This window comes from Nymphalis io, chromosome 6, assembly GCF_905147045.1.
Source record: "Nymphalis io chromosome 6, ilAglIoxx1.1, whole genome shotgun sequence".
Lineage (NCBI taxonomy): Eukaryota > Metazoa > Arthropoda > Insecta > Lepidoptera > Nymphalidae > Nymphalis > Nymphalis io.
The window spans coordinates 12454843-12479587 of NC_065893.1; the positions used below are offsets into that span (position 1 = coordinate 12454843).

Genomic DNA, 24745 nt, shown 5'->3' on the forward strand with positions numbered 1-24745 from the left:
GCATCAAAATTGGATATCACCATAAGACGGTTGTTCAACATTTACAAGTGAGTAAATTGTAAGTACTTAGAGAATACTGCTGTAGTTAATTACGATCTAGAATCTGAATCCATATTTTTATCGGTTACGACATCGAAAGCGTCACAACTTTTTATTGTTTTCATATTTACACATTACAATGACAAGATCGCCTCTTGGAAGGCCGGCCGGAGGGTCGCAGAAGTAGAGGCAGGCCCAAGCTCAGATGGTTAGACGGCGTCGAACGGGACACCAAGATCTTAGGGGTGACAAGTTGGAGAACGAAAGCCACAAATAGATCGGACTGGAGAGATTTACTGGACCAGGCTAAGGCCCACCCTCGGCTGTAACGCCTCAGATGATGATGAATGACAAGATCATTCTATTATGGAAGGATTAAAACAATACAACAATAACCCATATCGTATCCGTATATTGACGAGACGGCCAACGCATTGACCTTGCTCCTAAAAAAAATTAAACGTTAGCATTACGTCTGCCAATGACAGTGAGCCGATAAATAAACGTGGACAGAATACTATGTACAGAATTGCGACTCGGTAGCTAAAAGTATTATTTATTATATCTAAAAACGAAAATAAATCTGATGATAACAATGAAAGGAGAAAGAAAATAAAACGATCGATGCGACGAAACCAAATATTTTCATTTGACGTTTAAACGTGCCGTTATATTTAGCACTTTGATAATCACGAGACCGTCAAGAATAATATTTTGAGTAAGTCTAAAAATAAATCTATTCACATGCGATCAAAAGGAACCGTGTTTTTGATACCGCTGTATAATATACCATCAGTTGAACTAGTTTGATTTCATTATGCAATCTTTAGAGTTTATATCTTTATGTTAGATCAATATCGCCAACCTTAAAACATGTTTTTTATAAACAATATAAATCTGAAACTACGCAAACATGGTTTATTTACTGGTGGCAGCTTTGTGCAAGCTCGTCTGGGTAGGTACCACCCACTCATCAGATATTCTACCGCAAAACAGTAATACTTCGTATTGGTTGTGTTTCGGTTTAAAGGGTGAGTTAGCAAGTGTAATTACAGGCAGAAGGGACATAACATCTTAGTTTCCATGGTTGGTGGCGCATTGGTGATGTAAGCGATGGTTAACATTTCTCATAATGTCAATGTCTATGGACGTCGGTGACCACTTACATATATAATTCGAGATCATGTCTTATATTTAAGAAGGGCCGGTTGGCCTGGTTGGTAGATACTTGCCTTTCACGCCGAAGGTTGTGGGTTCGACTCCCACCCAGGACAGACATTTGTATGCATGAACATGTCTGTTTGTCCTGAGTCTGGGTGTAATTATCTATACATATAAGTATGTATTTACAAAAGAAAAGTAGTGTATGTAGTATATCACTTGTCTGGTTTCCATAGTACAAGCTCTGTTTAGTTTGGGCCTTGACTCTGTATGATGGCCGTGTGTGAATAATATCCTAGGATATTATTATTATTATTTAAAATAACACTTTAAATTATACAGTAGTTAGTAGCCTGCAATACTTTCATTAAAATGTTAATTCGGCTCGGTTATAAAACAAGTAATTTTTATTTTTTATAATAACAATACAAACAATCAATCGATCATCATAATATGAGATCATTATATATAATAATAAATAATAATAATAAAAATTAATTACTTTAAAAGTTAAAACATGAAACAAGGATTATTATATTAAAAGTTTTGAAACAGGATATCCGAAATGTGATAAAATCAGTATAAAGTATTTATTTATTCCTGGAGAATAATTCAGGGCACTGGCATTTACTGTCCACATTGTATAGAGATACATTACAAAACCCATTGTAATGCCGATTGTGACACAAATCGAAATATTTAAACAAAACATCTTTGCTTAACTTCACCAAAATTCGACCGCTTTCTTCGGTGAGTCTCGAATTTGTTCTTAAAGTAGATGATTCTGCTGAAATTCTCCTAAAACGAGTATTAGAGACTGAACAATATGATAGTTGTTATACATTGTAAAGACACTGCACGTGCCTTTACAATGTATTACTGCTCGTTTACAAAAATTTGGCATCAGTTCTGCAAAATAGGAAGAAAGTTCACTGAACGATCCACGTGGAGATTCTTTAGCTAATTATTGCTTCATACAATTTAATTCATAGTGCTGTGTAGTTGAAAACATTGATCAACGATGAGAGGCTGAAATGCATTCAGAGCACAAAACAAAATTATCAGATCAAGAAGATTAGATTGCTCTCAGTTTACACGTAAACGTGACGCCTTCGAAAGCAACCCCTTTAACATTTACCCAGCAGTGCTATGCTGTAAGAACTCACTTCATGACTCACCCGTGAAATGTTGACTACCCGACTTATAGATATACTATTGTTATGCTTGTATTCTTAAAATGTTATAATTATTATGAACAATGTAGCATTATCACGCTGTCATTTTACAACTGTTATCTGCGGAGAATTATTTAATCGTTTCTAAATTATTAACATCTTTTCTGAAAGCTCTTACGTGCATACATTATTTATATTATGTTTCTGTGACGGTTTACTTTACTTTATACTTTATTGTACACCACAAAAAGAAAAATACAAAACATGTATACAGCCTAAATAAAAGTACAATTATGGCGACCTTATCGCTACATAGCGATCTCTTCCAGGCAACCAACGGTGTAAGTAATAACTGATAGGATATGAGGTATAAATAAAATAATATTAATCTTTAATTAAAACAAACTAATAAATAAATGAAAATATCAAATACACACACATATATATATAAATAAATAAATTATATTATCAATACATACAAAACTACAAGTATATAATATAAATACAAACTATATACAGCAACAACGAATAAAACGATAAGTCCTCAAACATAACAAGAAAGAAAGAAGAAAAAAAAATGAATAATACAAAAAATACTAAAATAAAAGAAATTATTGGTGAGGCATTTGAGACAAAAAGTGATCTTATACAAGTTTTTTAAAAATATCTATGGATTTGGCCACTCGAATATTTAAAGGAAGGTCGCTCCAGAGTTTAACGTTCCAGAATTAATACATGACATTGTTATATAATATTATATGTACATGCTAGTACGTCTCGCGAATAATCCCTACGAGAGTTCTTTGATTTCGGCAATTCAAGTGGATATATGTAGTAGGATGGAATAGTATTGTGAAATATATAAATATATATTAATCAAGAAATATTTGCAGTGCATATAGCAGATGCAAAAAAGGGCAAAAAGCAGAGATGGCCTAGTTGTTAGAACGCGTGAATCTTAACCGATGATCGTGAGTTCAAACCCGGGCAAACACCACGGAATTTTCATGTGCTTAATTTGTGTTTATAATTCATCACGTGCTTGACGATGAAGGAAAACATCGTGAGGAAACCTGCATGTGTCTGAATTCTTTGAAATTCTGTCATGATTATTCTACCAACCCGCATTGTAGCAGCATGGTGGAATAAGCTCAAAACCTTCTCCTCAAAAGGGAGAGGAGACATTAGCCCAGCAGTGGGACATTAACAGGCTGTCACTGCATATAGCGAACAATTAGCCAATCGCATGCATCGCATCTAATCTAAATTTTGTTGAACTCCTTCGATTGGAATATGATTACACGGTATGAATGGAAGCCAAATAATTCCGAGTTACATATATATAGTATCGTCATGTGTTTATATCCGCACCAATATATTCCCCTTAGCGACTAGGAACTAGCATTGATAAAATAGCACTTCCCAGTTCCCATCGTGTTGATGGTTATTATCTTATCTAAATTGGCAGCGCTCTTTATTACATCTAAACGATAAACATTATAAAATGTTCTCAATGATACAAACATTACATTCAAACATGAAGTGTATGTATGTCTATTTGTTGGTGTAATTTTTTATTATATTTTTAGCATAATTATATTATATATTATTAGCATAAAAATAACAGTAATAGCCTGTTAATGTCCCACTGCTGGACTAAGGCCTCCTCTCCCTTTTTTTTGAGGAGAAGTTTTGGAGCTCATTCCACCACGCTGCTCCAATGCGGGTTGGTGGAATTTCAGTCAGAATTTCAATGAAATTAGACACATGCAGGTTTCTTCACGATGTTTTCCTTCACCGTCAAGTACGAGTTAAATTATAATAACAAATTACGCACATGAAAATTCGTGGTGCGTGCCCGGGTTTGAACCCACGATCGTCGTTTAAGATTCACGAGTTCTAACCACTAGGCCATCTCGGCTTAAAAATAAGTATTAAATATAAATAACGTAAATAACTATTAACGGCTTTGGGTGACGGAAATGAATTTATCATTAACCCTTATATGCCCATGGGTTCGAAAACAACTCATTAAAAAGAAAAACTTTCAGGATTGAAAACTACAAATGACTACAGCGATATTGACCATAAATAAACTAAGTACAGTTTAGTGTCTAACAGACAACATAATATGTGAACGAAATTAATTTAAAAAGATCCGGGCTTGTGTGCTTTAATACGTGTTATTGAAATAGCCTAGCTAGGACAGCCAGTACCTAATATTTATTTTGTTTAATGGCCTCGATATTCATACACCCAGTTTATATTGCCCTAGATAAATCACCTGCTCTTAAATGGTTTCCTTTATAAAAAAAATAAATTATACGGTAGGGCTTTGTCCAAGCCCATTTGACACATACATACCGAGGTATCTTCCACTCATTAGTTATTCTACTGACAATCAGCAATGTTTCGTATGAAACGAAAATATTTATACACGTCCCGATCGATGTTTACTTGATTATGTCAATTACGCCCATCGTATTAAAGATCAAATTTGTATAAAACTCAATTTAAATGTTTTTAGGGCAATTGCATTGTGACTCGGTCACATGGATAAGAATTGAATTTCGTTTGAAGGTTGTAGATAAGTTATGGTTAAAGCTATTTGGAAAACACGTGTTAAAACTATTTTATCGAAAAGATAAAATATGAATTGTCGTATTGGAATCTTACACGAACTATTAACAAAAATGGTAAATGGTGACTAACTGCTCATACACCGTGGCGCGGCAAGTTAACTACTCTGTACATCGCCAATTTTTTTTAGCGCTGTAAAAACGCGTTACACGTTTCCCCCACAGGAACAGTGTGTGGGGGGGGGGGTTTGTGGAGCTCGCCGGTGTCCAAGGCGCCGAGTGCGCCCCGAATATCGGAATACCCACTAAAAAACCAGCGGTACCGTTTCCGTCATAACGAGGAGCGCCACGGGATCGCTTTCGCGTGCTACCGTAACGCTCCGACGACCGGCCCATTTCTGTACATCGCCAATGCCTAAAACCTTTAGAACTAAGAAGTTAAGTCAATGTTTGTATGTAATTGGCTTTCAAACCGGAAGACAACAATACTAAACAGAGATATGTTGATTTGAAGTCGACATTATTCCGTTTGAAATTTCATATATATGAAATGAAAATCATGAAAATCATTATCGAATCGATGTTGAAAGAAAATAATTAACAGTGCATAATTATTAACTTTTATTAACACCTTATAAGTAAGTTTAGCCTGAATTAAATTTCAATTGAGAACAAGTAATATAATATTTCAGATATCAATAATTTATTTTATAATATATTCGACCTAGCTGGGTGAGCTTATCGTTAATAACGATTACGGCAGTTACATAAGTATATATGAATCATATAAATAAATATGTACACATTCCAAGCAGAATTTATCAATCAAAATTGTAAACATTTTTTTAAACTACAATTAGTACTTCCTGTGTTTGATCTTTAAATATTTTGCGGTATTATCATAAAATCTTGAGATCTATAAATATTTTTATTCATTAATTTAAATAGTAGAACAGCTGTAGTACAAGGCCACTCTTATCAGTATCATAACTACAAAACTTACAACTAACACGCATTCTGTGATAACGATGACAGACACACGTAATACCAATCTGGTTATCCGATCACGTGATTTTTAGAAAACCATATTATTATTGTTATTAGGCATTATATTTTATGTACATTGACACGAAAGTAAAATAAAAAATATATATTTAAAAATGTAAAACTCAATACGTTTGGCAGAATTAGAATGCATCCGAAAAGTTTAAGTCGAGCGTAAAGTTATTGATATAAATGCTTATTATTAGCACGAAAGCATGCTATTATAAAGCAATTGCTACTTAATATGGTAACCGAATTAACGATATTTCATTTCGAAACACGCTAATTTGTATTACACTTCTTCTAACTGCGTTATAGATAACAACTATATTAATAAATAATATTGCGTTCAAGGCACTATAAATTAGGGACCGAACCCACCGGAAGAATCGTATCGAGAGAAACTCTATAAAGCAACTGTCACACTTGCGTTCCATGCCAAATAATTTAATTTTAGTTTCGTTTTCTTTAGGAAAACAATATTAATAGAATTTATATATATTAATAGAATGTACAGTAGAAATATTATTACCGAATGTACAAAACATACATAGTTATAGGACCTTCAATGACGTTTGTAAAACAGAATCCGGGTAACCTTGTTAGCGATTCGGTTTTGAACATTTTTTTTGTTCCTAAGTGAAATACAATTTACGTTTGCTGCGTTGGTAATCGTCGTTGGTAGTTTGGATAAAAACCCCGGGCCATATAAAAACTATTGGGTTTTTCAATCTTAAGGTTCTCAGTAACAGTCCTACTGAAGTACGGAGCGTTTACGCTGCCTTACCTCGAAAAGTACGTAAAGCCCATTGGTCCTACACTTGAACGCTCTCCGGTATTATGAGAGTGTACTTGTGTTTACACACACAAATATAATATATTATATCCTGCGTAGAAGGCTAAGCGTTCAGCAGTATAAAATAAATCTCATCAAGACATGAGACGCAACGGTGCATCTATACCAATTTATGTACATAATTATATCAATACGTAAGTACATACATCAGGAAATAAAGGAAGTAAGTACATTTCGTAATATGTAACCACAAGTTTCTTACATAAGAGCATCCATCAAATTAAATGTCGGCTACGATTAAGAAAGTAGGTACTTATGAGAGTACTATTATTCGGTAGTGTGTGAGGGTGCCTGCGTGTGTGTGTATATATGTTACGTTAGCTGGCTGATTTTCTTTAATCAATATAAATAACAACATTGTTCTAAGACATTTATATATAAATAAGCAAAGACAAAACAGTTCAGCGCATTTTTCTTATCTGTTTGTCATGGACCGTTTTAGTCTTTTTTTTTTATAATTTGGTAGCTATTGACATTAGTGTTATCAATAAAACATTTTGGAAATGAGTAGAAAAAAGATTTCGAAATGCAAACTTACATGTTTTTAAATATACAATATAATTACAATAACAATTATATTAATTTTGACCAATAGTTTGGGCGAACATTGGTTTAGTTTACAAATTCGAACACAATCTTCCATTGATATACTTTGGAATCGTGAATTCTTCGAAGGTCTCTGACGCGTATGCGCTAACGGATACAGTAATTACAATATAATATATACGTAACGTTACGTTCCATTATATATATAATATTATATACAGCTGAAGAGATTGTTCATTTGTCTATTTATTAAGAAAATATATTGATTATTATCAATAACATCAGCTAGGTATGACTCTGGGAGGGGGGAGATAAAGTTTAGCGCAGGTGAAAACGCACTGAACAACTAATAATCATTATATTAAAAGTTTAACATCAAACAAGGTCAAACACACGTAAAAAGTAGGTTAATTAGGTCATTGGTCTACTTAAACGATAAGTGGAAAGCAGCTCAGAGAACCAAATATTCATGGAAATATGTAATTATAAATAAAAATATACAACTGTGTTTTTTTTTAATCTTAAGAATTACAATTCAATTATAAAAATAAATGCATATATACGAACATTCTACATTTAATTAGAGGAAAATTTCATACGTATTTTATGATTTCGATAACATGAGTAAGATATAAGAAAATAACTGTGATAGGACTTCGCGGAAGACAGTTTGGGTAAGTGCCTATCTCACCTCCGCTGGTTATTATAACTCCAAACGTCAACACGTTCTATTGTTTTGATTAAAGAGTCAGTACATCAATGTTATTACAGATAGCACATTAGCGATGTAAACAATGACTATTTCGTAAGACAACTTCCCACGGCCTGCGATTATAAGGACCTTTGAAGTTACCGACTTTTGGTGGATGCGCGGCGACGGGCGAGTACACATTCGCACGGGTGACACGCGAGCAATGAAATAACAGGCCAGAAAAGCCAACTCTACAGTGCCAATAGATGACCATTTACCTTCCAGTTATGAATTTAAAAAAAAACTGTGAAAACGTATTATCTATTAACTAAAAAATAAAAACGGTACGTTATAATGATCCTCTTAAATAGATACTGCGATACACGTTGCAATGTACGAGTACTTAATCATACATTCACTTGCGATTAACAACCACACTGACATTGAAATAATGATGTTAGCACACCGGTGTTGCACTAATAGCAACACGTTTGATTTAAATATCGTAAGTAGATTTAGGCGTATGTAAATAGAAGGGGATCTGGACTATTTTACGAACGATACGAACTACGAATTAGCGCTTACTTAGGGCGCTAAGCGAATTATATTTAGACGCTAATTCGTCTAGTTTCCACTCGCGGTTTCATGCACATGTGGGGGGGGGGGGTTAATAGTGTACCTACCCTACGTCTGTTTCTGTACCCCTGACAACGTTAATGCTAAATTTCATTATGATGAGTAGTTAAGATGTGAAATCGTAACAAAAAAAATTACATTCGCATTTATAATATTAGTTACGATTCAAACACCTGTATACCTGTAAGCTTTTGGTTTGATTTATGTAAATAAAAGGATCTGGACTACATTACAAACTAAATTTTACAGAAATAGATTTAAAAGAATTATGGTCTGTACACGTGTAACGTCGTGTAAGGTCACTTTGACGATAAATTTTATATGCATTGGTGACGCATATTTTACGATGCAGAAAGACAGTTTCAATTTCAGTCTAACTTTCGCCAGAATTATTGCAAAAATATTTAAAAAATACTCCAGACATTAACTATGCCATTAGCATGGTTTTCGACAGACTAGAAGGGCATGCCATCTTACCCCGTTTGTGTCATAATAGGCTTTATGTAACGTTTCACCAATTTATTCAGGCAAACTACTATCAATTTGACACTTTATCGTAATCGAATCGAAACGTAATCGTTGCTGTTTAATTTCCTATTCTATTAACACAACGATCCTGCGGTTCAAACCCGGGCAAGTACCACTGAATTTTTATGTGCTTAATTTGTGATTATAATTCATCTCGTGCTTTACGATGAAGGAGAACATCGTGAGGGTTTCCTCACGCATGTATCTAATTTCACTGAGATTCTGCAACATGTGTATTCCACAAATCCGCATTGGAATAAACTCCAAACCTTCTCCTCGAAAAGGGAGAGGAGGCCTTAGCCCCGCAGTGGGACATTCACAGGTTGTTACGTTATTTTATAGAATAGCCCTATTGCTTAAAAAACTATTGACTCAGCAATGACTTTTACTATACTTTTGATAATTTTTATAATCAATATAGCATACTACTTTCTAGAATTTTACGATCACGTTTTGCGATGAGATTGTTATTACAGAATAGTTCAACTTCTTAAGATTTTGGAACGTTTTTTGAGAAGTCTAGAACCAGCTAGATTGACGCGACGATGACTTTAATTCATCCTCTTTTACTATATGGAACATTTTCATAAATAGAAATATTTGATGCAAATAATGAATAATAAAAAACAATCAAACTCGATTGCGACTAACACATTGATTTTTGTAATAATACTGAAAGAAACGAGAAATCAACGATTAACATTTGTTGGTTGAATTACATCCGTTTAAATCGATTAAAACTTGAGTAAGATTTCGAACGAAACTAGTTGTTCGAATATCAATAAATTATTATTATGTTAATATTAAAAACGCGACATATAATTTTTCCCACTTGTGAATTAAGTTAAAAATTATACTAAATTTAATAACAAAAGATTACTTATGTAATCTTACTTAAAATCAAAAGACGAAATCGCTACTAATAAAAAAAATTCACGAAGAGGTCCAATCAATTCTAGAAAAAAAAAAATTATTCAACAATATATTTTTTTTTATAGTAAAACAAACGAGGTAATTATATTTTTTGGTGGCCTCTTTTGTTCGACTTTGGACAATTTTAACGTAATATATTAGTGAATTAATTTTTTTGTATTTCCGTTTTTTTTTTTAATTGTGATTACTACAAATATATAAAAATATCAATTTTGAAAGTTTAACAGTAAATTAAAAGTAAATGCAACATTTGACGTATATATTAATAAATAATCGGTTCATCGACATGAACATTGAACATTAAAGTTCAATTTCAACGTAATTACTTAAGAGTGTTGAGTGATATTTAAAATTTAGTAAGACTACGATCACTACAATGTTGCATAAAAAACAATTCACAATCAATAGCTATCAGTTGAGTAACGTTTGCCCCGATTTGAAATCACGATCTATTTAGTCGTATCGTAAACGCGCGACAAACCCGCGACGAGCTTATGGGCCACCTGATGGTAAGTGGTCACCAACGCCCTTAGAAATTGGCATTGTAAGAAATGTTAACCATCTCATCTCAACAACTAAGATGTTATGTCTCTTGTGCCTGTAATTACACTGGCTCACTCACCCTTCAAACCGGAACACAACAATGCCAAGTACTGCTGTTTTGCGGTAGAATATCTGATGAGTGGGTGGTACCTACCCAGACTAGCTTGCACAAAGCTCTACCACCAGTATATTTATTATATTATTATTTAATTTTAACGCTTAATAATATTCGTAAACTATTCCAATAATTCGGATGCTATTGAGTTCAGATGATTCGGTCGAATGAAGTCATATTCAAATTAATTATGCAATTAACGAAACCATACAACAATGGATCGATATTATTTATGTTGTTATTTCGTGTGATTTATAATTATTATGTATTACTAAACTCAATAAAGAACGTGATCCTTTGTTCACGCCTGTTTAATAGGATGGGCCAAGGCGATTTGTAATAATTTGTCGAACTACCACCTACGAAGTGTGTTTTATTGTTTTATAATAGTAGCAGATTGTGAACAGATAATGATGTTTATAAACGGGATCACGTTTATCATACATACATTTATGTATACGTATACCGTTGATGTAAATTCCAAATTCCGAATACGATGGATTAAACATTTTCTTCGTTGGATTCATGAATTCAAAATCAAGATATATATGTATGATTTCGTCTCGATGTACTTTTATAAGCACTTTTTTTATTTTCAATTTCATCGTACCGTCAGACTATAAATATGTTTTTTAATATCTTTATTAGATAACAGTGACGTGTTTATCACATTGTAATCTATTATTGATAAAATTGCTAGCGTCTCGTCAATCAAATGTTTATATTACATGAACCCAAGGAACCCAATGGTAGCTCAATTATCACTTAATTATCTTGATAAAAACATTACATTTATTTTGCCGACTGTAACGCACAGAGACATCAAAAATATGTACATTTTGTCACTATGTGAACATGTAATAAAAATGAATCTATATTAGGACCACCATAAATCCAATATGGTGGGAAATTGACATCATGTAAAAATGTTTAAGTGTTTACGAAACTCTCAAGCAATATGACGTAACGATGTCCAGCGTGGTATCAAAATGCCATACTATAAATTCGAAAGTGAATTTGTTTGTCTGTTACGCTTTCACGTCTTAATCATGAAATATCAACAACATACTAATAACTAATTACATTACAAACCGAAAAAAAAACGTCAGAAATTTTTTGCTTAATCCTTAAAGCAGTATGACGTCACCAGAAGTCCAATATGTTAAAAAATGGCATTACATTACAAATCAACAAAAACTGTTTTATTCTATTAAAACGCAATTCAGACCAACATTAAAATATATAACATTAACATAACAATGATAGACAAATATTTATAAAATCAGTTGCTGATTAATTAAATATTTTGAAAATCACGAGTGCTTCGTTCAAATTTGTAGCATCATGATGACTTTGTATATTGTCGATAACGTAGCAATTTTAATATCAATCATAGGTTGTCGACAAAAATAATTGAATGCGTTAATAATCCTTACTATTTATGTATAGTGTACACATGCCTCGTTGGTCTAGTGGCTTGATGTAAGGCCGCGGGCAAATAAGTTATTAGGCTTAGCACGTAAAGCCGTTGGTCCTGCGCCTGAACTGTTTCCGTTCGTGTCGGATTGCCGTCCCATCGGATTATGAGAGGTAGGGAATGTAGAGTGCACCTGTGTTTGCGCACACACTTGTGCACTATAATATATATCTCTTGCGTATTTGGCTAATCTCTCTTGAGATTGGCCGCCGTGGCCGAAATCGATCTGGAGTGTACACAATATAGATAAATGAATTAAAAGAAAAACTTTTTTATACGTGTGGGCTATTTAAGCCCAACGTAACCAAATTATTGTGTGCGGTCAAGAATAGACAAAAAATAAATTTGTTAAAAATTATGACAGTTGACAGACACACTGTGGTTAACTACATTATTGACACCAACAATATCAATATCAAAATAAAAAAAAAAAACGCTTAATATATTTTTTGTTTTTAAATAACACGATAACATTCTAGAAATGTTTAAAAACGGAGTCACGGAATACATTTGACATGTTAATTTTTGCGTTATGTATAACAAGGTGAACGTTCAAGAATAGGGTGACGCAACGAAATAAAAAAAAAACAGTTTTCTTGACTGTTTTAGTTTAAGAAAATTTTGTAAACGGAAATTATTATTAATACAATTATAAATATAATTAGGCCAATAACAGTTTTAGAGCGATTTGTGTGTAACAAAACAAATAATTTTCTTTAAATTTTAATAATGTACGTATTTTTACAGTGATGCGTGTGTGTGCGTTTTTTGTCAGCTGTCATTGACATATACGTGCCGTTTTACAAATAAACGCTGTATACAGCTACACATATATGTCTCTCTTTCTGTCGTCAGTGAGTTAACAACCGAAAAAAGAAGCCAAATATTATGTAACAATACAAAAGTTATGCGATGTTTATTAGTAAGAGGAATTATATATAGATTATGTTTGTATATTTCGGTACCAAATGCGAGTTGTTCAAGTTCAAATACTCGAAACACAAAACCTCAACCTCAAAAGATTGGGTTAACAAAACACGCCATTGTTTTTAATATACTCACGGCGAAATAAATAATACATGTCACCTCGAAAGGTAAATGAATACCAACGATCTCGATTTATAAATATAAAATTTTAAAATTACAAATTAATACAGACGAATATCCTTACTAATATTATCAATGGGAAAGTGAGTTTGTTTGTTAGGCTTTCACATCTTAACTACCTAACCGATCATCATGACATTTCGCAGACAAGTTGTCAGAAGTACAGGAGACGACATAGGGTATCTAACTCCTGCACCTTCTCTATATATCAAGCGGGCGGAGCTGCAGTCGAAAACTAGTATATCGTAATATTATAAAAGCGAAAGTAACTCTGTCTATATGTCACGCTTTCATGGATAAACGACAGAACCGATTTTGATGAAATTTGGTATAAAGCAAGCTCGAACCCCAGGGAAGGACATATGCCGCTTTATTTATACTTAACACTCGCATACCTTTAACACGCGAGCGAAAACTAGTTTTATATAAAATCGCTCTAAAACTTCCGGAATCTACTTCTAATTTCCAGTACTTCATAATAAAATTATTAATATCAAAACTATAAAATATAGAAAACAATATTGTTCAAATATGACCTTATACGCATTTGCATCGTCATGTTACAGGATAAAGTTTAATAGCCACCATTTTGAATTTCCTTTCTGACGTATACATGACGTTAGAGATTGCTACAGGCCTGCCGTCGATGACATTTGTCATTTATAAGATCTAGCTCGAAGCTAGTGAGCCTGTGTTAACGGGCATATAGCAAGGAGTTTTTACTTATTTCAGTGCGTGCTTACGAATGTAAGCCTAAGAAGAATTAGTGCTACCGCTTTATTTGAGAATACTACATATTGTAAATGTTAAATTACTTTTAAGTAATTAAATAATATAATGGACATTGTTTGTTATTTATTTTTGACAAATGTCAATGAAATTTTATTTACCTCGTTATTGTTAGTAACCGTAAACTTAAAATATTACATTTTATTCACTTTTAGCCAAAACTTGAATCGAATTTCTTAGGGTTTTCTTAGACTTTCGGCATCGGCTTCGTTTAAAAATCGACACTCGGTCGAACACTAGTGACCCCTTACCAATGTATGGTCTATTTCTCGTCTATATTTTTTAATTTATTATTTATATATCTAAAATATATGCAATATAATAATCATTAGAATAACATAATTACTGTATATAAAAACATGAGCGTCCGTGCTGATCATTGTTATGATAATTTTATAGTTACTTCGCGACGGCACCATATACCTGTAACTTTAAGGTTCAATGGCGCAATAAAACTTAATTATATAGTATATTATTTATAAGTCATGATTTTTAAACAATAACGCGTGTTTTAATACATTATATTTTATTTTAATTTTTATTATATCTGGGAAACAAACAGTACACGCCACATATACTACACAACAAATTAACTCGATCACACACCAATCAAGTTTCCACTCAAAACTAATTCATGTATGACAGTAAACAAGCAATTTTGTAAATTACAAATAATAATTATTAAGATTCAAACAGTTAACAACAGCAAAACAGTATTATATAATAAAAATTAAATAGAAATATAATTAAATAAAAATTATGAAAGAAATGTCTGTCTCCGCAAAAACAATTCATTTTAACTTTCAGATTTGCCAATTAATAAAAAAATCTTACTTATAAATCGGTACTACAAATGTTCCGTTTTGGCAAAAATATTTACAAATATAGTTTTGAATAATTTGGCAAATAGAAAAATTTGGTTTACATTTGACTCAACAATGTACTTTGGCCCTTTTAATACCAGACCCCAGATGTGTTTATAGTAAAGCTAAAACATAATAATAACCCATCACGATTCACGATCGGAGCGAGGTCGCAACACGTGAAGAGAAAGTCTTGAATGACCTCCGTGCATGGACACATGACACGTACAACAAACTTCAATAGACTTGTTGGAAATAAATCTAATAATCATTACTAGGAGCTGAATATTAATAAACTAATAGCCTGTAAATGTCCCGCTACTTGGCTTTTTTTTTTTATAGAATAGGAAGGTGGACGAGCATATGGGCCACCTGATAGTGGTCACCAAACGCCCTTAGACATTGGCATTGTAAGAAATGTCGCGCCACCAGCCTTTAACTAAGATTTTATGTCCCTTGTGCCTGTAATTACACTGGCTCACTCACCCTTCAAACCGGAACACAACAATATCAAGTATTGCTGTTTTGCGGTAGAATATCTGATGAGTGGGTGGTACCTACCCAGACGAGCTTGCACAAAGCCCTACCACCAGAAAAGGTGGTAAAACCACTTAGGGCTCTTTTCATTTTTAGAGATGCTTACTTCACCAAGCTTCAATGGGGATTGATGGATTTTCATCCGTCCACATGCAGGTATCCTCACGTCGAACATTAATTATAAAAACATATGAAGCATATGAAAATTCAGTTTTGCTTTTTCGGATTTGAAATCGGAATCATCGATTAAGTATATCGACTTCACGTCTTCTAACCACTGAGCCATCACTTATATATTAATAGAAATTAATATTTTTCGTTAATGTAGAACTATTGTTTATAAACAAAAGTCAAATTTAACGTGTACAATTTTACGATGCAATAATAATAATTTTATAATGTATTTTATACGATTTCGATGACTTTACTGCAATAATAATTTTATCACCATAATTTAGTTTTCAACAGTTCACGATCTAGGGTTGAATTTGTTTTTTTTTACAACTTTGCTAATGACACGCGACATTGTTTTGACGTTGAAATTCCGTTGAAATGTTCATTGTTTACGTAATAACATAATACTATGTGTACCGGCAAAACGAAAACATATTTTTATGTGCTTAATTTCTGTGTATGTTTCATCTCAGGAAAGGAAATCATCGTAAGGACACCTGCATGATTAGGATGAAAATCTTTCACATGGATATCCAAAATCCACCAAACCGCAGCGTTTTTGGAGGGGAACAAATGTTAGGTATAAATAGTAACCTAAGTTATCAATTGGGGTTCAACCTTGATTCAATTACAGTTTTATTTATTAGATTTTTATCCACCCAGTAATAAGAATAATTTCAGATTTCATAATATAATTAAAATGGTTGCGCCATTAAAAAAAATATAGAAAAACGTGATAACTGAATTAGGACCGTATTTCTCTTCTTTTCTATCTTTATATGTATTTATATTTCACAATAACATAAAAAAGCTATTTGCAATTTTCTTTGTTGACCGTACAAACGTGAGTACAATCCGTCATTTACTAATATTTTCTTTATTGACAAGCGTTATATTTTGTAGTCTATTTGCTGTTTACTTTATCAAAGATAACACATATCCCCTTGTATACTACCGCACAATGTAATAATTTATCTCAATCGTATCTTGTCCGATTCTTTGATAGTTACAACCGAAATTCGACATATTCATGTTTATTTATAACTAAAATATTCATTTCATACGACAAAAAATACTTCGAAAAAATTCCATCACGACTGAAGCCAGAATAGATAACAAATGCAGATAAAATATCACAATATTTTCTGCTCTTACCTTAGTAGATATTGTTTTCATTATTCAAAAGCAAATCATTAAAAAACAATTTAAACGCAATAGAGAACAATGCAAGGTTTTAAAATAAGAATCCGAACTATTCCAAGGAGTGTAAAAAAATAATCTTTTAAATACCTTGATAATATAAATTTGCGAGAATGTATAATTTAACCTTTACCTACAATATGTACCTGTATACGTATAAGACCAACCTCTGACATGACTACCTCCTTGGTCTAGCGGCTATATATAAGGACGCAAATCCCGAAGTCCTTAATTAAAAACCAAGGTCGGGCCAATTAAAAAAGTTATTGGGTTTATCTGTCAAAGATATTCAATAGAAACCCGGAGTCTGGAAGTTATAAGTAGGTACATTCCCGAGGCGTTAGTCCTGTGCCTGAATGAAAGTATGTAAATCCTTCATTCCCGAAGAAAGATTATAGTAATTGTTACTTAGCAATTCTAAACTATACTCTAGCGCAGTCGAAAAGCGCACATTTATATAATAGTCAAATTAAAAACTACCACTCTGACGACCTTACTTATAAACGTTGCTTAGCGACTGTCTTTATCTCTTTCTGTCATTGATTTGATCATGATTTGACATGCGAAAAAAAGAGACAGTATTATTTAACTAATCACCCGCTAAACAACGTTCATAAGTAAGGTCATAAAGAGGTAACATCTTACTTCCCAAGGTTAGTGGTGCATTGACGATGTAAGGAATGGTTAGTATTTCTTACAGCGCAAATACTGGTGGTAGGGCTTTGTGCAAGCTCGTCTGGGTAGGTACCACCCACTCATCAGATATTCTACCGCAAAACAGCAATACTTGATATTGTTGTGTTCCGGTTTGAAGGGTGAGTGAGCCAGTGTAATTACAGGCACAAGGGACATAAAATCTTAGTTCCCAAGGTTGGTGGCGCATTGGCTATAAGCGATGGTTGACATTTCTTACAATGCCAATGTCTAAGGGCGTTTGGTGACCACTAAATATGCTCGTCCACCTTCCTATTCTATAAAAAAAAAATAATAATGATGGCGACCATTAACCGTCAGGTGGCGTGGCCGTACCTTTAGTCTTTTTTAAAAAAAAGCTCTGAATAGTATGCGTGCGAAGTCGGGTCGAATAACAGGTCACGTGTATATTTAAATCTTACATTGAAATAATATTCTTGAACTACATTGAAGGTCGATACAATTATTCTGTACTAGTTGCAAAAAAATTACAACTATGTAATTTTTTTATGGATCTACTATATACGTGTTTTTACGTAAAATTAATATAAATAAGCTAGAAAATTTACATTAAAATATTTTATATTATATGTTTGTTATTGTTTTTTTTTTTTAAAATGGAATAGGTAAGCGGACGAGAAAATGGGCTATCTGATGTTAAGTGGTCACCACTCTACATTGGCATTGTAAGAAATATTAACTATCGCCAATGCGCCATCAATCTTGTGAACTTAAGATGTTTTGTCCCTTGTGCCTGTAATTACACTGGCTCACCCGTCAAACCACAACCGTCAACACAACAATACCAAGTGCTGCTGTTTTGCGGTAGAATATCTGATGAGAGGGTGGTACTTACCCACCAAGTGGAATCCCACTATGTGGAATCCCGCGGGGTCCCGGTAGATTGAAAATATATACAAAACATTCGACCAACGAATAAAACTCGATGACTGTAATTTAACAGTTATGATATTTGTACCATTAAATTTATTCGCGTTTCGTAACATCAGAGGTCAAATATATCAAGTATAGAAGTAATATGGTATATAATTAAATTATTTAGACCGGATTTAACCAGTTTAGTATTATACAAGGTTTTATAACGTTTTTATAATTTTTAAGTTATAACTCGTTTTTGACTTTGACTAAAAAAAAAGTTGGTGATATTATCTATCGTCTTGCCTTAAACACCATAATTTATATTAAAGTCTTTTTTAAGTTTTTATTTTAATTGAACGGTTTTTTCATTATAAAAGAAAGAATCGATGGAAAAGAGTCAATAACATGATTTATTTTCAAGATTGACACAACTTCAACTTCAACGTCAACTTGAACACAAGTTTATTCCCTCTAATCTTCAAAATGTAAATATTTAGTATTCGATTGTTTTAAAAATCGAACGCATTCTAAAAAAAAAATCTATAACCGTTTTTTTTTTCATTATTAGTTTGACCATATTAATATTTGTTTTGGCCTATTTGTTAGACAAAGACAATAGCAAAGCCGAAATAAAAACGACACCTCGGATAACACGTGAAGCCACTCCTGAGTTATTACAATCATCATAAATTAATTACAAAAATTTGAATTCACCTTGGGCTCGCCGGTGTCCAAGGCGCCGAGTGCGCCCCGAACATCGGAATACCCACTAAAAAACCAGAAACCCTTTCCGTCATAACGAGGATCGAATTACTGACGTCAGTCACAAATTCTTATAATTACTTTTTTTGTAATCTTCAAGGAAGTCGTATACATAAAATAATTTAAATTTTTTATACCATTTTAAAAATTCAGAATTAAATGATTCATATTTAACTTAATTAAAGTCAGAAGGCATGTTTTTTGTAAATAAATTACAGATGCCACTTGTATATATATTCTTAATATACACAATTATTATTACTACAAAAGATAACTATGTCTTTTTTTTTTAAGTCAAATTTATAATAGTGCCTCCCGATTCCCACCCGACGCAAAGCTGCCCATAATGCAGGCCGCATTTCCGCGTTGTACGGCAATGGACAACCTCTGTGCCAAGTAGCGACTGTCAATTTCTTAATTGAACTCCTGTTCACCCCAAAAATTGAGCGTTAAGCTTGTGCTGTGAATAACTATTGCCTAATGGGTTCTAATTGAATTTAATTTATATATATACTGGTGGTAGGGCTTTGTGCAAGCTCGTCTGGGTAGGTACCACCCACTCATCAGATATTCTACCGCAAAACAGCAATACTTGATATTGTTGTGTTCCGGTTTGAAGGGTAAGTGAGCCAGTGTAATTACAGGGACATAAAATCTTAGTTCCCAAGGTTGGTGGCGCATTGTCTATAAGCGATGGTTGACATTTCTTAGAATGCCATTGTCTAAGGGCGTTTGGTGACCACTTACCATCAGGTGGCCCATATGCTCGTCCACCTTCCTATTCTATAAAAAAAAAAATATATAATATTTTAATTTTACACCGCTACATTTTACGCAATTGACACTATGTACTCAGACGGTGTCTTTTGATCTCAACCACCCTCGAAAGACTGGACAGATTCAAATGAAATTAAATAAATAAACTGATTATGTCGTGGTTCAGACAATATCGGAAATTTATTTATTTTTAATTTAACTACACTCTCATCACACTCAACATTAAGAGAAATATGAACATAAAATAAAAAAAATAAATTTTAAAAAACAATATTTTAATTAAAACGTTAATATCGAACTTACCTATATACCTGCCTAATACCTTAATGGTAGAGCTCTGTGCAAGCCCATCTGGGTAGGTAAAAAAATCCAGTACCTAATAAATAAATCACCCAAAAACATGAACAGAGTTACATCACCTACATGTTTTCAAATACGATTTCTGATAATGCCTTCTTATCGTTAATTTAAATAACTGCACGATTCAACGACAAATGATTATACATACTACCATTATCGTTGACTTTGGGTAGAAAATAATGAAAATGAACCTTTCGAGAACACAATCACCTGATGCAATCGCATCGTAGGTCAGAGATCACTCATTAAATGGAATTTTTACCAAACTTACGCAAGAATAACCTCTGTAGAGGTAATCAAAAGAGTATCTTATTAAATTAATTTTTTTTTAATATAATTAATTCTTTGAATATAAAAAAAATAAAGGCAAATGCCTTGTTGTTGTTATTCGAAAAGAGAAATATTAGGCTTGAGAAATACCGAGGAATTTAATGGACTGTGTGAGAGGTGACAAAAAAATGTAAACTAATGATATGACTTGTCTCATGAATGGGAAAGCGCGATACACCGACTCCAAATAAATGGTTTATGGGCACGAAAATTATGATAAATAAAAAAAAATTGCTATTTAGATATATGATTATTGAATTGAAGTATAATAATTTAACCGGAACCATTTCTACCGTATAAATCTAATTATATAAGATTGTATTTTTAATTGAAGGGAAAACATGGAGTTTATTTGTAATGATTATTTTTATTTGATTATGATATTTTAAAAACAATTAACTTAAAAGTGATTTTCACTTTTGTGTTTAATATGTTGCGCAGGATATAATAATAGCCCTCCAGACCGATTGCGTCCACGGCGGCCGATCTCAAGAGAGATTAGCCAACTACGCAGGAGATATTATAGGGCACAAGTGTGTGCGCAAACTCAGGTGCACTCTCTATTCCCTAACTCTCATAATCCGATGGGACGGCAATCCGATACGACCGGAAAGAGCTCAGGCGCAGGACCAACGGCTTTTGAAACACGGGAGTATACTCACTCCCAACTTCCACGACTCCGGGCTGCTATTGAGAATGTTTCGACATAAAAAATCATCAACTTTTATTGGCCCGACCTGGGATTCGAAACCAAGACCGGGTCTGCGGCCTTACCTAGCCACTAGACCAACGAGGCAATCGCGGAGGATACAATATGGTGCTTAAATCTGGGAGAGATCTCATAATCCGGTGGCATTTGACATTAACCTAACCTAACATAACATTTATGTACGCGTGTATTTGTATACGCGGAGGCGAAGCCACAGGCGAATGCTAGTTATAATGTAATTTTACAAAAACAAATATGATATCATCAAAGGAAGCAAGTTATTTTTAATTAAATAATAATTGTTATTTTAAAAATATTATTTTATAATTTATTCTTGAATATATTAAGTGGTAAATCAAATTTATATTTTATTTTAATTTATATTTCGTATTTTTTTTAATGCGCAAACAGCACACAATGCAAATTAATTAAATTAAAAAAGTAATTATACATTGTATTGGGATGCTTAAGTTTTAAATCCATTTCCGTTCCATCGTTTTAACGTTACCTCAAACTATTGCAGTAGTTAAAAAAAATTAAAATTAACTGAAACACAACTTTTATCAATAAATATCATCAGACTAATTTTGACCTAGCCAAAAAACAACATATATATATATAATATATAAGCAAGAAAAATATGATTTTAATTATAATTGAGGTACAAAAGACTCAATGCTATCAGACTGTTACCGTGTCTCTGCTATGGTACGAAATTCATACATTATACTCATGCATATAAATTCTGTATGTAAGTGTAAGCGAATGGTGTGTATGACACATGTGCGTGTGGTGCGCGTGGTGCGCGTGGTGCGCGTGGTGCGCGTGGTGCGCGGGTACCTCATGTCGGGCGAGAAGTCCGGCGCGCAGGCGTACCCGGCGACCATGTGCCCGGTGAAGGTCTTGCGGCGGTTGAGCTTGAACCGGTTGAGCGCGCTGAACACGACGATCTTGTTGTCCATGGACTGGCACGCCAGCCACTTGGCGTTGGGCGCCGCCGCCACGGCCGGCAGCGAGTGCATGGACGGGTCCGCGATGTACTTCATGTCCACGGGGATGTCCCTGCGCCCGCCAGGGGGTATATATACTATTTATGCTGATCTGACAATCCTGCTTATAACACTGCGAATCATGCAGTAGTGGGTATAAAGGTTTTTTGTCAATAAATTCTCATGCACTATGCTCCTAGAAGTCGGTATTCGCACACCCATCGAATTATGGCATCATAGAAGTCGACCGTTACCTTCGTATGTGTGTACACACACTTGTGCAATACGTGACTTGTCTCCCTTGAAAATGGCCGCCCTCATCAGGTGAACATCATTTATTTTTATTTATTTATAGAATAGGAAGGCGGACGAGCATATGGGCCACTGATGGTAAGTGGTCACCAACACCCATAGACATTGGCATTGTAAGAAATGCCAACCATCGCCTATATCGCCAATGCGCCACCAAACTTGGGAACTAAGATGTTATGTCCTGTGCCTGTAATTACACTGGCTCACTCACCCTTCAAACCGGAACACAACAATACCAAGTACTGCTGTTTTGCGGTAGAATATCTGATGAATGGGTGGTACCTACCCAGACGAGCTTGCACAAAGCCCTACCACCAGTAATCATCTTCATCATCGTGTCTTATCATCAGTAGTACCCACTAGACACCTACATACCTACTGCTTATCGCTCAATTTACAAAATTCAATCAGGCAGTGACCAGCGTCCATAAGGAAACATAAGTATCGATTTATAGCACATCGGTGCGACATTCCTATTTATGATATAAATAAGTAAATAATATTTTTCAGATCGTACCACTCCCACACGCGCAGACTCTTGTCGTCGGAGGTGGTGACGAAGCGCCGGTTGTCGTCCACGAAGGTGATGGTGTTGACCGCGCCCAGGTGCCGGTCGTACTCCTGCACTATCTCCCCGGTACGAGTGTCCCACTATAGACATACGTACACAAAGTTAATAAATACCACATTGATTAGTATATCGATCACCTCTCTGCTCTCTCGCAGGCTCGGACGGCAGATCATGATGTATCAGCTTAGGATATTAAAAATTATGATAAATAAACGGATAATTATTAATTATGTCGTGATTTTAGGCAAAATTTCATATAATATGATGGCATGGGAGCATACAAATTTAAAACAAACGAATATTATGACGGATTGCATATTTAAATTTAAATGTCAAAGTACTGCCACGAATGGTTCATTAATTAACTCTTTTTGTTTTGCGTTTTTGTGTATAAATTTTTTTATCATAATATGTCTGTTTGAATATCTTGAAAAATGTTACGTTGGAGTGAACGAAGCTGAAAATGTGAAATTGCATTATGAGTTAGCCTATAATTGCGATGTATAGTGTTAATAAGTGTCATTATTTGGAATTGTTATTTTCTGGGACGAACATGTAAAAACATTGTACATTGTGTTGACTACCTATTAAAAAAAAAAAAAAAAAAGAAAAAACCTCAAGATCTTAGCAAACTTTGACATATTTATATTAAAATAATTGAATGTATGTATACACATATAATCTTCTTGTCGGAGGTGCCGGCAACGAACAGATGCTGTTTGTCCTCGTCCGGGTTGAACTTGGCGCAGTACGGGACCTTCCGCGACGTGAACCGGGACACGCACTCGCCCGTCTCGGTGTCCCACAGCTTTATATAGCGGTCGTAAGCTGCAATACGGGAAATAGCTTTTTTATTATGGTGATTAGTTATTTGACGATCCATATGCAAGTGCAACGCTTTGACGTTTTTTTTATAGTATAGGAGAGTCGAGATGGCCTAGTGGTTAGAACGCGTGAATCTTAACCGACGATCGTGGGATCAAACCCGGGCAAGCACCACTGAATTTTCATGTGTTTCATTTGTGTTTATAATTCATCTCGTGCTTGACGGTGAAGGAAAACATCGTGAGGAAACCTGCATGTGTCTAATTTCATTGAAATTCTGCCACATGTGTATACTACCAACCTGCATTGGAGCAGCGGGGTGGATTAAGCTTCAAACCTTCTCCTCAAAAATGAGAGGAGACCTTAGCCCAGCAGTGGGACATTAACAGACTGTTACTGTTACTGTATAATATAGGAAAGCGGACGAGCATATGGGCCACCTGATGGTAAGTGGTCACCAACGCTCATAGACATTAGCATTGTAAGAAATGTTAACCATCGCTTACACCACCAATGCGCCACCAAACTTTGGAACTAAGATGTTA

At 34.1% G+C, this 24745-nt stretch overlaps 1 protein-coding gene across 1 annotated transcript in view; it reads right to left on the reverse strand.

Moving 5' to 3' along the window:
• The window catches only part of LOC126768918 (pre-mRNA-processing factor 17), a 35010-nt gene that overhangs the window by 5606 nt on the left and 4659 nt on the right, over nucleotides 1–24745 (reverse strand). The window contains exons 8-10 of the mRNA XM_050487371.1: nucleotides 24049–24203; nucleotides 23322–23455; nucleotides 22344–22565 (exon numbers count right to left, since the gene is read on the reverse strand). Coding sequence (XP_050343328.1) covers nucleotides 22344–22565; nucleotides 23322–23455; nucleotides 24049–24203 — 511 coding nt within the window. The remainder of the gene's footprint in view (nucleotides 1–22343; nucleotides 22566–23321; nucleotides 23456–24048; nucleotides 24204–24745) is intronic.